Source organism: Podarcis raffonei, chromosome 8, assembly GCF_027172205.1.
Source record: "Podarcis raffonei isolate rPodRaf1 chromosome 8, rPodRaf1.pri, whole genome shotgun sequence".
NCBI classification, from domain to species: Eukaryota; Metazoa; Chordata; class Lepidosauria; order Squamata; family Lacertidae; genus Podarcis; species Podarcis raffonei.
In genome coordinates, this window is record NC_070609.1 from 91260578 (window position 1) to 91278561 (window position 17984).

Genomic DNA, 17984 nt, shown 5'->3' on the forward strand with positions numbered 1-17984 from the left:
CATTAGATTTTGGGATCATAAACTCAAAATGGGGGCCAGTTTAAATTACTCTATTTGTAGGGTTCCAGAAAATCTGGGGTTTGCAACAAAACTTTGGCACCAGTTTTGAGGGGATCCCAGATTTTGGGGTTCATAGTTAATGAAGCTCCAAAAGAGCCGGGATTGCTCATAGTTGCTGTCTGCTCAGGGATGCGATAGGAGGATAACTAACTATGAAGCCCAAAGTTTGAGATCCCCTCCAAACCTGTTCCAAAGTTTTGCAGTTGTTTTGCAGCATTTTGCAGTGAAAGCATCACAATTTGTAGCACCCCACAAACTGAGTAATCAAACACGGGGGTTGTAACTAACACCTGTGGGCGGGGCTTTCGCTGCAAAATGTTGCAAATTAACTGCAAAACTTTGGAGCAGGTTTGGAGTGGATCCCAAATTTTGGGGTAGATAGTTAATGGGACCAGTGCTGGGAAAGGGGAGAAAGGGGACACTAAGACTAAGATGTCAAAGCACAACCCCCACCCCAAGATAAGGCTGAAGTGTTTGGGCTTTAGACGACGGGGTGGGTGAGGTCACAGCGACATTCCCCAGCCCAGCAGACTTCAGATGTTCAATTTATTTACAGCATTGGAAGAGCAGGCCACATGCAACCAAGTAAGGCAAGACACTCCTGGCTCGCAGGCTTGCTGTCTAAATGAAAAAGCGACAGAGAGGGAGAAGCAATTCAGGTGCCAAGTCTTAAAGTTACATAGCAACTTCCTATAATGTCAAGCTGAAAACGGTTTGGGTGCAGGAGGTGCCTGAGGCAGCTGGACTTCCAGCACATCGGATGGAATGTTTCGGATGGCAACCCCTATTAGCCCCAGCTAGCCCAGCTGTCCTCCTGCAGCCCAAAACATCTGGATAGGAGAAGCTGGAAAGATTTCTCTCCCTCTCCTTTTCTCATAATATTAGGGATACTCAATAAAATTTGTCAACAATCAATTTAGGACTTACAAAAGGGAATTCTGTTCAGTGGAATTTGTGAAACTCACCAGCACAAGGTATAATAAGACATTGTTTTTATTGTGATTATTTGCACTGATGATGGCATCAGGGTCATTCTATGTTATCCCGTTTTTGGTACCATTTGCCTGCAAATGTTTCCAGGAGGGAAACTCTGCTTTGTTTCCGACTGGTGCATGTGCCATAGCTTCCTGCTGAAATCCTTTAACTTTTTATACCACAAATGACCTGGTCAATTTTATGTCCCACTTTCATTGCACTATAGCCCAGGAGTGCTTCTCCATATGGCAACAAGGCAGTAATACTGAGAAAGTATCACAGAACAACTAATAAAGCAGAATTATGTGTGGACAGAATGGCACAAATCCATCACTAATGCCCTATTGGGACATGCTGCAGAATGAATATACCTGCAAAAACACACCAGTCTGGAGGGGGTCCAGGGTAGTTTTAAAAGAGGACTAGAAAACTTGAAGAGGAGAGGTCTACCAGGCTCTACCAGCAGAGGCGGGTTTAGAGGAGCATGGCACACTGGGCGCAGAGTCTTGGGGCGCTTCAGGGCATGCCACTACTATGATGTAGAATGGAAGGCAAGAGGCGGGGGCACCAAATTTTGGTGTTGCACAGGGTGCCGCTGAAATCTGAGACCCCAGGGTCCGCCCCTGCTCCTAGCCACAAGAGATACTGTAAGTAGAAACACCAGATTAAGAGACAATCCACCCCAAAAGGGCTCTTGCCTCCATGGTCTGCTCTGGGTTTCCCAGAGATATCCGGCTACCCACAGCCACTGCTGGAAAGAGGATGCTAGGCTAGCTGAACCAAACGCTCTCCTGTTTCTGGGTGGGAAAACAGCCGAGACCAAATGTGATATTGGAGTTGGACACACCAAGGCATCAGGACTTCCTGAACATTGTTTGGGGACTCCATAGTAAGTTCCTGGTAATATTCTCTGAGAGCTGCTTTTCCTTAGCCATGCTGCAAATAGAGGAGTTGTGTGCAATGCCTGAACAGATACAGTTCTATCATCATCTGCTATGACACAAAATTTGGCATCCTGAGAACTTGAAGCTGTTTAAACTTTCTGTTTTTGTTTGTTTGAAAGTCAAGTTTGTAGTCTTCATTGTTTGGGGCGGGTGGGGAATCAGTTATGGGACATGTAGGGAGAATCTGGTGTAAGCTCAGGAACTAGAAAACTTGAGCAGGACTTCAAGTGAGAAAGGATGCAGTTTGTGCTATCAGCAGGTGGCTGGTGGATCAAGGAGCCGGAAGGGAAGGAGAGGAGTCAGCCTAGATGCAGAATCTGGGCAGCAAAAGGCCCAGAAAGGAGCTGCCCAGGCTAAGGAAGCTTTAGAAATCCCCAAACCCCTCACAGAAATACAGTTTCCTCAAAGGCAGGGAAGCAAAGTTGCAGCATTCTATTTTGATGTGGTTTGAACATGCCATATGACATAGGAAAGGCCATTTCTGGATGATGAAGATGGATATAAAGTCTGAGAAAGAGCTCCAACGAGCACGTCCCACAGACACAAGGGAATCTTCCTTCCAGTTTGCAATTGCAATGACAGACATGCAAGTCAGTGAACTAAACTCCTCAAATGCTTCATGCAGCCTCTCCACTTTTCCCTTTTCTTTTAAAGCAGTGCATGAACTTGTCACTTTAATAACCACCTGAAACAATAAATCATTTTTAAAAAGTGCAAAGCTGCCGTGAGGGTGGGAGTTAGCCAATCAGCACCAATCATAATCAATTTCTGCTTTGGATGTTCAGAATCTTTTGCTTTTCCAGAGCTCAACCGGGGGCGGGGAGGCAGGAATTGCATGTTTTGAACGAGGGGTGAAACTAGGGTTTATTTCACCCAGGTCAAAGACCCAGTGCATTTGCTCACACACACAGGCCGGGAGCCTCAATGCACCCCTCTGGAGGCTTCACCCAGGGCAAAACACCCAGCTAGCCCCCGCATTGCCACGGCTCTGCTTTGAACAGAGTGCTTCAAAGCAGCCTCACAGCTCTGAAAGGATTGCATCCATCTTCACCTTTGCATCCATCAAATCTGCAAAAAGGGCAATGCCCTATCAGGCTGGCATGACTAACCTGTGGACTCTCCAGGTCACAGACTATAAATCCCCTTATCCCTAGTCACACAAATCCCATTATCCTCAGTATGCACAAATTTGTATGCCACCCTTCATCCAAAGATTGCAGGGTGGTTCACAACATAAAAATACAAAATGAGAATGCAAAATGCAAAGAAACAAAAATGAATACCAAGTTCCACCCCGCAGGGGACAAACAATTATTTACAAGTCCGTTCCTCCTTCTCAATCAACTTGGAGGGTCCTTTAGGCACGATAATGATGCTAGATATGCGCCAGCTTGCTACCACTGGCCACTTCAACCGACGTGTGGCTGGTTCGGCACACCAGCAGCACTGAACATCCTTTTCGCAAAGTCCTGATGCGCTTGGGAGATACAGGATCCCCTCCACCGCCCCCTGCCCCAATTGTCCTTAGTCAAGCAAAGGTGCTTTGGGGAGCCCAAGGCTGAGGACTTGCCCAATTAGCCAGACTTGCATCTTAAAACCAGTGATTAACGTTTTAGTGGATTAACCATGCTAATTGATTAGTGTCCCGGCAGTGTGCCCTGAACTATTGGGAGCTCAAAAGGTGATGAATGGTGTCTCCCAATGCAGTCCCACCTGGGGCACTGCTGCCATCTAGTGGCAAGGCCTTCTGCCTGCAGTTGGGCCGCTTGGCTTACCTGGAAGAGCCACTGCAGGAGAGGCTGAGGGCAGGGGCAGGTGCCGTGGTACAGGGCGCCAAGGAAGCCGTCTTGGAGGAGCGCCATCTGGAGGGCAAATGGAGCGCTGGAGACAAAGAGGGGAAAGGGACGGAGTACTGAGGATCAATAGGGTTGTGAGCTTCCCCAACAACCATCATTCAAATCTCAACCCAGCCCTACAGGATAGGTAGGGCATCTTAGGAGATGAACGCAATGCAGGAAGCTGCCTTCTGCTGAGTCTGATCATGGGGCTGCCTAGCTCAGTACTGCCCACACTGACTGGCAGTGCCTCTCTGGGGTTTTCAGGCAGGAAACTTTTGCAGCTGCACCGGGAGACGCTGGGGGCTGCACTTGGGACCTCTGCATGCAAGGTGGATGCCTGCACCCCACGGCCCCACGGCCCCTCCCCTGAAGCGCGAAGGAAGAAAGGAAACACAGAAGTGAACAAACTATGACAGCAGCTAAGAACCTCCACCTGCAGGGGCCGTATGCCTCTGTATTAGACCCTGAGGATGCACAGCAGGGCAAGACTTCACATTCACACTCCAGAAACAGAGTACTGGGACTGCAGGGCCTGTGTTCTGGTCCGACTCCACCCCGTGCTGGAGGAAGCATCTGCAGCTAGACCAGAGAGGGCACAACTGAAAATGTTTCCAAATGGTTCTATATCTCGGCTCCCTAAATTGCAGAGGAAATTGTGGGGTTTTGACAGATGGAAAATTGGATGTCCTTTTTATTTCTTGTTTCTATAACAGTGGTACCTCAGGTTACAGATGCTGCAGCTTATAGACTCCGCTAACCCAGAAATAGTACCTCGGGTTAAGAACTTTGCTTCAGGATGAGAACAGAAATCGTGCAGCGGCAGGCCCCATTAGCTAAAGTTTTATCTCAGGTTAAGAACAGTTTCAGCTTAAGAACAGACCTCCAGAACGAATTAAGTTCTTAACCCGAGGTACCACTGTATTTGCTTCTTTTTATCTTCTTTCTTCTATTTTCTCTGCTCTCTTCTTTTATTTTCGTTTGGTGTTCTCTGCTGAGGGCCATTATTGGGATCCAAGCATCACACACAGGAAGGCAGCCCCCACCCCCCACCCCCGTGAGAGATGGGGAAGGGAATCCTGTGAGACAAGCATTTCAAGCAGTGCTATTTTTCTAGAAAAAGAGGTGGTGGAACTCACCCTGAACACTTCCCTCATTCTCGTAGAAGCTGAGAGGTGCTGGAACTGAGTTCCAGCAAGTTCCCGCTGGGAAAAAAAAGCCCTGGTTGCAAGCTACTTTTGAGACACTGCGTTTTCTTTACTTTTTTCTGTTTCAGTTTTTATTTAGATTAATTTATTTTATCTTATTGTATGATGAAAAAGCTTTTAAAAATCTTATTAAAAAGAAAAAGGAAGTGTGGGGTTTCTGCTGGGAGCAGGCAAACTCTTAGATTGGACTGTATTTGCAGACCCCACCTTCCCACTCTAACAGGGTCTTGTGAATGAGCTGTCTCTGTGGCCAGAAAGGGGAACCTTTGGTCCTTGGGAGGCTGCAGGCTGCACCCCCGCCCCCCGCCCAGCTGGCACCTCCCATGCTCAGGGATAAGGGGGCGTTGTAACCCACAGGTTCTCCACTCCTCTTCTGCATACTTTGTTCATTGATCAAAGGACAGGGCTGCTCTTCAGAGAGGAGTGAGGGGGACCTAGCCTTCAGGAGAAGCCTTTCCCCCAGGCCTCCTTTTGACAAGGGGGGGCTCTTGTGATTCTGTGCTAAGCTCTCCTGGGGCTCACAAATCCATCCGTCTAAATCAAGTTGGAGGTAAACAAAGAAAAAAAGCACCCCAGAAATGGAAAAAATCCCCAAGCCAGTCACTCCTTCAGAGCATTATTTCTAAACAACTCCTGTAAGTGAAAATAAAAGATGCAGGAAGAAGTCTTGTGCATTAAAGAGAAAACACAATTTAAAAGACACCCGGCGGCCCCCCTAAAAGCAGCTGTTTTTCAAATAAATCTTTCCAGAGCATTTGATGCCATACTTTTCTGGGACAAAATATATTTAAGCTGCTCAGAACATAATGATCCGTCGTGATGGTTCCCCCCTGGGCCACGCAGGCTGCCATTCCGCTCCCTGACTGCGTCTAGGCAATTTGATGAATTTCTCCTCAGCAGGAATTGCTGCAAATTTGGAAACGAAAAGAGCTCCCGGTTCTGGCTTGCTAGGAAAAAAAGAGTCTTTATTCTCTGAAACGCAGAGTTTGCATTCAGATTCACGCATGCAAAAGTGAAACGCAAACACATTTTTTTCTTTGTCGGATGGGTGGAGGAGAGGAAGGGTCCAGTGGAACTTTACTCCATGAAGAACAACTCATTTTGCCCCCAGAACCAAGGAATCAGGGGGCTCTAGGAATTGCAACATTAAGTGAGTTGGCGCTGTCACAGGCACTAGCCAAGAGGCACCCTCCACAACTAGTCCCTCCACCTCCGGTTCCAAATATGTGGAATTTGGTTTCCAGAGCTTGCCCCAGAACAGAAAAGGGCACACATGTACTGAAAGAGGGGGGAGCACTTTCAAAAGGGCTCTACTGTTCTTAAATGTTGAATCTGTTTTCCTCCAAACACAAAGCCAGCAAGTTCTGCAGAGTATCAGTCACTTCAGGGTCATCCAGCTGCAACTCTTCTTTTAATTGCACATAGGAAGATGAGCTGGTCTCCTTGTGCCCCACTTCCTGCCTGTCTGGAGGCCTCTCAATAGGCTGAGTGACTTGTCCGAAATTCCAGCTGCTGGGCACGGGCTGCTCTGGCCTCCAATTCGCCTTGCCTGTCTCCCAGCCAGTCCAGCGTCAGCCCTTAGGGGAGCGAGGCTGGATCCTGACATAAAGGGGATTGATGAGCATGGAGTTACAAGGAAAGCACAGACTTGCCTCGTGTCGTTGGAATCCAAAGGGTCTTTGTCGGATAATGGAAAGGGCATTTAAATATAGGCCAGGTCAGAGGTTAATTGCGTGTGTGGAGCTGATGTAGGTATTAGATCAGCCTAGTCAGGACCACAGGCTCCAAAAGGCCAATTCTGCTCAAGGAGAATCCAAGAAGGAAAAGTGACTCATGGGTGGGGGGTTGGTAGGGGTGGGGCTCATGGGACCCCAAATGTTGTGTGTGCAGGGTTGTTATTGTTGTAGTAGTAAAAGTGGTGAATATTACTTGATGAATTTTGGGGGGGGGGAACTGGGTGTGTGTGATCTGGGTTATGCAGTAAGGTATTAAATTTGGGGAAATAAATTAGGATGACTTTATCTAGAGATTCATGTGGGGGATATGAGTGCATTGAAGCAGATCTGATTTGGAGTGATCTGGAGCTGGGGTGGCATATTAATTAGGGAATTCACCTAGGGTGATTTGATTGGGAAATTAGTTGGCTTGCTTTCTGTGAAACTCAACTACTAAAGTTACGTCTGTACCTATTAGGCGACATGTGCAAATATGTACCTAGGGGTCAGTGCCCTGAACCTCTTATGTACTCAGCAATGCCCCTACAGCCAGGAGAGCAAGCTGGGGCGAAGGTAAGTGATGACAGAGGTGGGTTTGGGGGGGGCAGAAACACAGAAGTCAAAGAGTAAGTAACTACAGTGGTACCTCAGGTTACATACGCTTCATGTTACAGACTCCGCTAACCCAGAAATAGTGCTTCAGGTTAAGAACATTGCTTCAGGATGAGAACAGAAATTGTGCTCCGGCGGCGCGGCGGCAGCAGGAGGCCCCATTAGCTAAAGTGGTGCTTCAGGTTAAGAACAGTTTCAGGTTAGGAACGGACCTCCGGAACGAATTAAGTACTTAACCCGAGGTACCACTGTATAGGGATGCACACATGGTGTGCCCAGGCACAGCCTAATGTTTCAAAAAGATTTGGGGTTTGTGGCAAGGAGCACGGAGTGGCAGCTTGGCTCCCTCAGTTGCCACGACTTGTGGGGAGAGCAACAAAGGTGGAAGGGAGGAGGGAAGCAGAGAGAGATGCAGAAGAAGAAAAGGGTTCTACCTGTGTCTGTCTCTGGAAGCAGTGGTAAGGGAGGAGGCCGCTTGCAGAGTGGCTGGGGAAACCCAGCCAGATGGGTGGGGTATAAATAATAAATTGTTGTTGTTGTTGTTGGCACAGACAGAAGCTGCAGATCCATTCCAGCCTTTTTCTTCTGCCTGTGTTTGTCTCATGGCTCTGTCTCCACCTGAGCTCTGCTTGCCGCCTTTTGTGGAGAGATGTTAGTGGGGGTGAGAGGCTGCTTTTATGGCACGCAAGCAAGGAGGAGGAGAAGCCCCCCCCCTGCCCTTGGCCCTCCAGATCTACCTGCCCCTGGTCAGCTTGGCACAGCTCCTTTTCTCTGCAGGAAAAATTCTATTTTGACTTCTTGACTGCTCCTGTTGTAGACGTTTTGTTAGCTTTTTGCCTCTTTACCTCTTCCTTGTCCTTCTTTGTTTGTCTTGCAATTTCCCCCCAATTCTTTCCTTTGTTGAACTAAATAAATTCCTTGGGTGCACATGCTAATGAAATGTGCTGTGCAAGCCTTTGTAAATGACGGAGCGGGTGTCGGGACTTGAGGGGTGTCAGGAGGGCATTTCCATGCAGAAACGTCCTAGTCCAGGGTTCAGAGACTTGGCACACAACCCAAACGATACTAGAAAGGGAAAGACGGCCGCCGTTGTAACAATGCGGCTTGTTTGCATGTTGGGTGCTCAGTCACTGCCAGAGCTGAGTGTCCAGTGGGAGCCAGGAACCAGAGCAGGCCAATGTCTCCATTTCAGTTTCCAGTTTTTCCAATCCAAACTTCAGTTTTCCACATTTTTGCACTTTCCTCAAGAAAATCCACCAGCATTTTAGTGCAAATTTCTCCTAACATAGGCATTTCTGCAAGCAATTATTCTATCATAATTCATTTTGCATACTATTGTCACTAAGAGATGCATTTCAACGTACACTTCCCCTAATATGTGTAGTTTGGCACACGCTGTTTGATTGGAGAAGTGCGTCACAAAATTCGGAGAAGGATCGCTAAGCTTCAGTTCTGTACTGTTTGGGGAAGGATGAATTACATAGGTTTGCATAAAAATGCAAATGAACTGAATTCCTACTCCCTGCCCCTATCCCAAGCCAAGAACGAGAACACGCCAGAGCCAGGAAGACAGCTGTCACCCAGGCAAAGGCCCAGACTGAACAGGATGCCTGTATCACCCTTTCTAGTTGTGGAGAACCAATGGGCAGCCTGGCTTCACTTCCCAAGATGATGCTGTGACCTGTAGCCACATAGGGCACCTGCGCAAAGAACCGTGAGCTCCTGGTTGTAGCCCTGGCAGCTCCTGGCAGAAGTGCTGAGGAACTGCATTGTGGGCAGAGCGTTTATAAAAGTCAGGCAGCACCATCTGACTTATTTTGATGGTCTGATGCAAAGCTTTCCTAATTTTTCATGTTGATGACACAGTCTTAAGACATGCATCATTTCGCGACACAGCAAATCAGTTTTACTAGCAAACCAGAGTTTAAACTAGCCCCTTTGCAACCCTGGCAGGACCACGGGGAGCTTTTGCGCAACACACCTACACACTACAGCCGACACGTTAACATGTCACAACACACAGTTTGGAAAGCGCTGACGGTTTGGCTGGAGCCTGGCAGTGACAGACAAGCTCAGTCTCTGTCCAAGTTCTCTCAGATGCTGCTGAAGCTCCTACGTGGTAAGAGACAGATTATCACTGGAAGAAGGGAACGTGAACTGGAAATGCCACTGAGGATGGTCCAAGAAGTACAGCAATCTAGCCTACAACCTGGCAGCCACATCCACACTCAACCTAATTTTATGCTGCCCCCAAGACCTTCTGAAACTGCCCTGTTCTTGCATCCTATCACAGTTCCTTCCTTCCTGTAAATTTTCTGCTTACTCCTTGGCTTATTTTCTTTTTAAAATCTTCTTTTTTTACCTCTTCCTATGTAATTTTAGAATGATTGGCAGTATTTTATTTGATAAAAATAAATCAGCGTGTTGCATTTTCTTTCTTTCTTTTTACCTCTTTCTGGGTTGCATGACGAGAAAAAGAAATTTCTCCCCAGCTGTCTGAGAACAAATTGGTAGGCTTCCGACATACATATGTGTGGGTGTGTACAGCTCAGTGAAGCCATAAGGGAATTACCTTCACTTGTTTTCCAGCACTGGAGCTATTTTGTTCTGTTGTATCAAAAAATACAAATATGAAAAAATCCTGTGTATACTCAAGTGTGACCCCATCAAACCCCGTGGGGTTTACTGCCAGGTAGACCTTTAATCTGAGAAAGACACAGTGAACACTGAAGCGAGACAATCTTTATTCTGGATTAGTTAATCCAGAACACCTTGGTCTGCTGCCACAGCAACTGTCCCTTGCAGAAAAAGAACAGCACAGGCTTATATGAATGAGCACATGTGAAACTGACACGGATGGATCCGTCCATCTCTTGGCTCAATCTTCATCGCATGCAGAGACAATATGCTTGTGCCTTTGATTGCACAGGAGCTTTGAGACAGGATGGCACAGGTTTTTCTGCAGTGCCCATGTGACGCCATTGGGTTCAATGTGGCAGCCCGTAGTTTGCCCCTCATATAATCCAGATTTATCCTTTCTACAGAAAATTAAGAACGCCTGCTGGCAACACTGAGCCCCACCTGGAAGCACACTATAGGCAGGCTGGACTGCAACCAGAGTGCTTCCTTTCACTCTACATGTGTGTTTCATGCATGTGCCTTGCCCATGCGCTCATTTGTTTGGGAATATGTGCAGCACAAACTCGTGAATATTCTAGCAGAGCTGCAAAAGTAGGTTACCTGTAACGCACAGCATCCCTATGATAAATGGCAATTGAGAGCCCCCCCCCCCGAGCACAGTGGAGCCTGCGCCAGAATAACAATGAAGCGACTGCTTTGCTCAGCTCCAACCAAGCAGGGTGGCGGCGGGGGGGGGGAGGGAAACCGCTGCACTGAACGAGATTCTGACAGTAATTAGCCCGCATTGGCTCTGCTAATTGGAGGAGCTGCACGGCACTGTTGGAAGCGGAATTGCAAGGATGTCAGACAAGAGGGGAGTTGTGCGGTTGACAGAGGGAGGGCAGGAGGGATGCACACCCTGAATCAGGAACATCCGCTGACAGGCATGAATGTCATTTCTACCCACCAAGACAGGCAAAGGAAATGCCAGCCACTTCCCCCGTGGAAGGAATCAGGTCCCAGCTGCACTAGGCATTTAAAGAGGCATCCTGCCACATTCAGCAGTTGTGGGTTTCCCCAGAGACACCTGGGAAGTGTAGTTGTTAAAGGTGCTGAGAGGTGTTGGGAGACAGCTTCTCCCTTCACAGAGCTACGTTTTTCAGAGTGGTTTGTCAATCAATCCTTCTTTGCAGAGAACGATGGGAACTGAACTGAACGATGGCAACTGTGTGCTCCAATAGTGGCTGGCCACTGTCAGAGGCAAAACACCAGGCTAGCCAGTTCTTTGATTTGAACAGTTCTTGTTGCATTAATAGACCAAGCTAAACTGACAGTACATTAAGTCTGCTTCTGCCATTTTCCTGTCTCAGTTGTCTGAAAAGGTTCTTTACAACTCCAGAAACAAGACTATTTGGTATGTGAATCACCGTCACACTGTCATGGAAACCCATGGACTTGCAATTTCATATGCCCATGGCCCCTGCAGAACACAGTTGCACAGCAGTGTTACTGAAGAGGCAAGGTGCTTTTTAAAAGTTGGTTGCCTCTTCTGCATATGGTGAAAACTTTAAAGAGGAAAATAAACTCTTAGCATTTTCCTCTGTTTCCACCAGGGCCTTGGGGGCTACCTAAAAGAGGACCAGGTTTTAAGGGGGGCCACACCACAGCTGGAGAGATTCAGTTCCTCCACTGAAGGAAGAAGGAAAGGAAAGCTCCCCATCTTTGCAAACTGAAAGTACGAATCCGCGTTCTTGGTGGAGGCCACTCGGATTCCCACTTCTGCCCAATTCCTCACTGCTTCCAAATTTCACCAAGGCTTAATGTCTTCACCAGGATCCAGGCCTCACTGCTGCCCCAGCAAAGCAGAAGGCCATTAGTTATTCATTCTGATGCTGAAATAATATGCTGGCTGGCGACACAGAGGCAAGAGAAGCAGAAGCAAACCTAAGCTGTTTTGAAGCCAATTATCAGGATGGCCGCAGGCCCCCCGTTTCCAGCGACAGGGAAAGCAGCATTGACCTGGGAAGATCATCTGTGCCCACATCGTTCAAATCACTCACTCGAGCGAGTAAAATGCTCAGCAAGTGGCAGGCAGGCGGGGGGACAGGAGGCTTCTTCTGCAAGAGACGAGAGCAACTTCTGCCCCACGGGAGGCTGCGAAAGATGAGGGGTCAGGCCATGTGATCAGTAAGAGGGAGTGTTCCTCAGCGGAGAGATGTTTCAGTCAAGGAAGTTCCAGGCTCATGCCCCCAAGATCCGCAGGTGATCTTCCTCCAGCTTCTACTTCCACAATAAGCATGTCGGGATCTGTGGGGATGCTCACTCTTGAGGAGGGGCAAAGGTCTGAGCAAAGGAAGGGTGGGCATTTCTGGTTCCCAAGGCAAGGCATCTTTGGGGAGGTCATCGTGTGGATTCAGGACCATGGCTAGTGCTCCTGCAACTGAGGCCTTACCTCCACGTCTCAGCAAGGTCCTGCAGCCATAGGCTGAGCTTTATAGCAAAGCTAGGGAGTCGCTTACTGAAGGACCAGCCCTGCTGCCTCCTGATCAGCCACAGGACCAGCACTGACATCTGCAGCCATTGGCTCCTTGGGGGTAATGGGGTTCCCAGCTGCGAGGATCTTTCCAAAGGGCTCTCTTGGTCCCCCAAGGAGTCTGTGTGTCTCTTTGGGGGGGTTGGGGGAACGGAGGCAGGCTCTGATGTCCGTAGACCGACACGGGGGGAGGGCCAGGTAGTGAATCCATCTCCTCTTTGGAGTGGAGTGACTAGAGGACTCTATCTCCTCTTTGGAGTGCAGTGACTAGAGGACTCTAACTCCAAGGAGTCCTGGATCAAGGCCATGGCGAAATCTCCAGTACCATACCAATGTATACTGCTCCTCAGAGGTGGATTTAGAAATAGAATCCCCTGCATTTTGCAAGAGTGGACTAAGGGACTGGCCTAGTTCTCACTGAGGTGATCAACTTGTGCCTAAGTTACACCATTTCAGACTGCAGGCAGAAGGATAATATGATGGAAGCCACACGGAGAGCCAGTGTGGTGTAGTGGTTAAGAGTGGTAGTCTTGTAATCTGGGGAACCAGGTTCGCGTCTCCGCTCCTCCACATGCAGCTGCTGGGTGACCTTGGGCCAGTCACACTTCTTTGAAGTCTCTCAGCCCCACTCACCTCACAGAGTGTTTGTTGTGGGGGAGGAAGGGAAAGGAGAATGTTAGCCGCTTTGATGCTCCTTCGGATAGTGATAAAGCGGCATATCAAATCCAAACTCTTCTCTTCTTCTTCTCCTTCTCTATGGGGAGGGGTGGGTGGGAATCCCTGCACATAGAAAGCTAGTGTGTCAAAGAGAAGTCTAGGCAGGATCTCTTCTCCCCAGCTATTCACTGACCTTCCGGCTGAAATGGTACAGACCAGGGACAGATTTGACCCTCTCAGTGAACACCAGACCTACATCAACCGGCCTCCTGCACCCTCTGGCCTGAAGCCGTGACTTCCTTGAGGCCCACAATATATTCTTTACCTTGCAGTTGAACAGAGAACTCACCCAAAGAAATATCTTTCTAGCTGATTCTGCGGTTTCAGCCGAACAGTGTCAAGGGTCAAAGCCGTCCTCAGGTAGGGAGGCAACACGAAGATGCCTTCGCCGGGATGAACAGCTGGGATTGTGGCCTGGCTGACAAGGAACTGCTCCAGGAGGAACCTGGGAAGAGGAGAAAAACCAACCTTTTAGAAACAGCTGCAAGAAGGAAATAATTACACTGGCTTTCAAATGGGAAACTGAGAGGCAGGAACATAGGAAGCTGGCTTGTGCTGACTCAGATTCTGGAGGAGAGAGCGAACGGCAGCTCCCAGCCATGATGACTCGGCTCCCAAATACCACTTCCTGGAAACCACGAGAGGGGAGAGGGCTGCTCTTGGGCTCAGGTTCTGCTCCCTGGTTTCCCACAGGCACCTGGTTGGCCACTGTCAGAACAGGATGCTGGGCTAGAGGGGCCATGGGGCTGATCCTGCAGGCTCTTCTTAGGCTCTTATGTCCCTTGAGCACAGCACTCTATGCTGGTAGCAGCTCTCCAGGGTTTCAGGCTTTCCCAGGGACCCCTTCCCAGCTGCGGCTGGAGATGCAGGGATCTGGGGTGTCTGTATGCTCATCAGGTGCTCTGCCACTGAGCTCCAAGGCACAGGGTCACGGATACAGGACGCCTCTCCTCAGCTGCACAGAGGCGTAGGAAGGGGGTGGCGGTGGGGCAGGCCGCCCCGGGTGTCAACCCTGAGGGGGGTGACAAAATAATCAACAATTACCGCCCTCCCCTCCAAGAGGTAGGCAGGGTTTGCAACCTGGCACGGGGCTTCCCAGGTCCCGGACGCCACCCTCCTTGCCTTGGGGTCTTTGCCCTGCCCCCAACCCAACCCCCGGGCCGCTGCAGCAGCCTGCCAAGGCCGAGGACACTGCCTGTCCCACGCGCCCCCTTTGGGCCCCGATCCCCCTCCGAGAAGCCCCTGCTGCCTCCGAAAGTGGAGCACCAGCCCCATTTTGCTCACACGTGGCACTGGGAGGAGCAGCACAGCGCAGCCCTGGGTGCTCGGCAGGCTGGCCTCCCCTTTGCCCCCAGTCTCCCCTCCGTGTAAACCTGACAAAAGGGAGATTTGTTGGTGGTTTGTCTCGTCCAGCCTCCTAGTGTTCAGCCTATTCTGGAGCAGGTTACACCACCCTGGCCTAAAGGGATCAGGTTTGTAATCTGAGAGTGCTCTTGGATCTGGCATTGTCACTGGAGGACCAAGTGGCCTCCATGATTAACAGCATTAAAAAACAAAACAAAAGAACCCAGTTTATGCAAAGAAATCAACTGCAACTCTTATCTGGACAGAGATAGCCCCCAACCCTTGCCTCTGCCAGAAACCCCAAAAGAGTCCATTGACTTAATTTCCTCCCCCTTCAATTATGTGTTTTCAAGAGACGTGGGAATACATTTTTTATGAGTAGCAAAGATGTGCCTCTCTAATACAACAGCCTACACTTAATAAAAAGTGTTTCCCCCCAACTTCCTTATCCCTCCTTCTTGGCTTGGGTTCTGCCGGCTTCTTAAAGAGACAGCCAATGGCAACACACAGAGTGCAGTTAGGATGAGTGAAAGTTAGGTTTCAGGGTTTTGCAAAGTGCACACTGAGAAATGTAAGGCTGGGGTGGGTTTTGGAAATGCATGTTTCAGGCAGGTGTGCTCTTCAGATAAGAGCCACAATAGGCTGCAGCATCCCTGCCCTGAGTTTTCTGCTGCACACTACATGCAAGGGGACTTGGTTCCATTTTACAGCCATTGCCAATGAGGCTTGGCTGGAGCTCACTCTAGGAGACTACGGCTAAACAAAAGTATGGTCCAGTAGTGCTTAGAGTGAAGGGCCAGGACCTGGTCGAGAGACCAGAATTCAAATCCCCATTCAGCCAAGAAATTAACTGGGTGACCTTGGGCAGGCTGCTCCCTCTCAGTCTGAGCTGCCTCACAAGGTTGATGTTGTAAGGATAAAATGCTCAGTCAAGAGTTATCTTAGGTCCACTGTGAGCCAAGCTCGGCTCTCTGGCTTAGCCATCTTGTCAGTTGAAAACCAAGTAGCGAAAGGAACTGATTTTGACGATGCAATTTCAAAATTTGCAGAGAACAAAGTTAGGGGGAAATGCTTTTAAGTGCTTATGCTCACCATGTTAAGTAAATAAACCAGAAAATAACACTTGCAACTGTAAGTTCAATGGGGGGGGGGGGACAAGAAATTTTCTGCACCGGGTACCACTTGCTACGCCACTGCATCAGCCTTGCCCTGCACATCCTTAAAAGAAGAGCAAGATGGTGGCCATGAATGTTTAAGCAACTCAAAAAGATCAAAGGCTGCAAATTCTAGTTTGGGGGGTCCTTTTGGGTATGGAAACATCAGAAGAGGCTTAGTGCAGTCAGGCCATTGGTCCATCAAGCGCAGCTTTTCAACACTGACTGGCAGCAGCTCTCCTAGGTTTCAGACAGGAAACCATTCCCAGCCTTACCTGGAGATGCCAGGAATTCAACCTGCAACCTTCTGCATGTCAGGCAGATGCTCTGCTGCTGGGGAGCTATCATCTGTTTATCTGCCTGCCTGCCTGCAAGCCACTCTGGGAGTATAAATGCTTTCAACAAATCGCTCGGGTGTCCCTTGCCCTCGTCTAGATTCTAAGCCAGCAGGCAGAGTTTGTTGGCATGTAGTAACAATGATCCATACGAAAACTGTGACCAGAATGCCCTCCCTGATTGGCTTTTGGCTCAGGGCTCCATCGGTAAAAGCAGCTGCATTGAACTGAGCGTATTTTCCTGCAAGTAAATCCCAAGGAAACAACAGATTTTTTTCCAAGCAAGTGTAGCAAGGCTTAAAAGCACTAGGCAAAGGAATTATATGATACAGCTAAAAAGACCAACCAATTTTGCTCGGGTTCACTTTCCCGTTAGCCTAAAGTGCTGACCAGCATTTCTCTGGCTGGAATTCTGGAGAAAGTGAGGAAGATTAACAGCAAACCACTGGATTGATTTCTCCTTTAATCTCTGGTCCCAGCAGGGCTCCTGAACTGATGAGTTTTGAAGCAACACTCACAAGAGAAGTAGGACAATGACTGCATGCAGAAAACAACTCCACTGACAGGTTGCAATTGCGGATCTGTGCCGGTGCAATAAACTACCAGATACAGGGGGCCTCGCCTGGAAGGAGAACTGTGGCTCTAAGCGAGGGACCCTGCGGCCTTCCCTCTCCAATCCTCTGCAGAGCCAAAACAGAGGAGGCAGCGAAGAAGGTTTGGTGGAGGGGAGAGCATGGGGCCAGCCCCACCATTAAGCACCATTAAACCTCTCTCCCAGGACTCTTCCATTCCCATGGGGAGGTCCAGTCGCAGATCTTCCATGTCATGTCAAGTCTGGCTCTTGGGCACCAAAATAAAGTCTTGGGTGTCCAAGCAAATGGTCAGAGGAATGGATGGATGGAGCAGGTGTTAGAACTGGGAAGACCCAGCTTGACACGAGTGGAGCTCATATGTTTCCTGTTCAGCAACCTGGCAGTTGAACAGACTTCAAGGAGCCCTCAAAAACAGCTTCAGAACACATTGCGGTGGTCTAACATGGATAAGGATGGACAATTGCACTCAGTTATCCTTGTCTATCCTGGCCCAGATGAGGGATAAAGGAAGAAGGCTCCTGATTTCATCTCTGTCTTGGGGCACGAGACACAAATGGGCCTGTCCGTCTCATGTTCAGCGCTGTCCCCTGTTCCCATGACACGACTCCAGGGATGGGGGGGGAGGAAGGGAACACCCCACTTTCAAAGTGGTGAAGCAGCTGCCTCTGAACTTTCCACAGTCATGCTTTGTGGGTGGAAATTTGGGTACAGCTCAGCTTGCAGAAACGGGGTTGCATGAGGTTAAAACCAGACAGAGCAAGAGGCCTCCAGATTCCCAGGCTACTCCTATACCTTCTGCCTCTGTGCTGACCTCCCTATCTTTTAAAATTTAGATGGATATGTCTTAGGAGGCATCCTGTTTGCAACTTCCACCTCCTGATACCTCTCTCGGACCTCAAGATGAGAGGCCATCCTGGATCTATCCTCTGAGAACAGAAGCAGCAAAGCATGGCTGACTTTCACTTCTCTAGATCAGTTGGCTTGGTTACAACTGGAAACTTTTCTATGCAGGTCTTTTACTTCCTACGATAAACAACTATTGTTTCCCTATGATTGCGACAGGTAAAGTCACCTTCCTAGCAAAATTCACAAAGCACAGTCTGTGTGCCCAAGTTCCGTAGCACCCCCATTCATCCCCCCGGAAAGTCCTCTGCAGTGGGAAACACTAAACCCGTTCAGTGCTGGCAGCCTCTGCCCTTGCCCCCCCCCCCCGCCTTCATGGAGAAAAACTCTGGAGCTCAACTCTGCAGGCCCTTTGCGGGGCCTAATCCCCAGCAAGCGCTCCTGCTGCACTGACCTCTAGCAGCAAGCCACCCCCACATTGTTGCTTAGTCGTCTTA

The 17984-nt window shown here is 49.1% G+C and overlaps 1 protein-coding gene across 5 annotated transcripts in view; it reads right to left on the minus strand.

Moving 5' to 3' along the window:
- Positions 1 to 17984, minus strand: part of FAM178B (family with sequence similarity 178 member B) — a 184660-nt gene that overhangs the window by 143167 nt on the left and 23509 nt on the right. For all 5 annotated transcript variants that reach the window (XM_053401561.1, XM_053401559.1, XM_053401558.1 and 2 more), the window contains 2 exons: positions 13508 to 13663; positions 3755 to 3860 (listed from right to left, as the gene is read on the minus strand). In XM_053401561.1, the coding sequence (XP_053257536.1) occupies positions 3755 to 3860; positions 13508 to 13663 (262 nt within the window). The remainder of the gene's footprint in view (positions 1 to 3754; positions 3861 to 13507; positions 13664 to 17984) is intronic.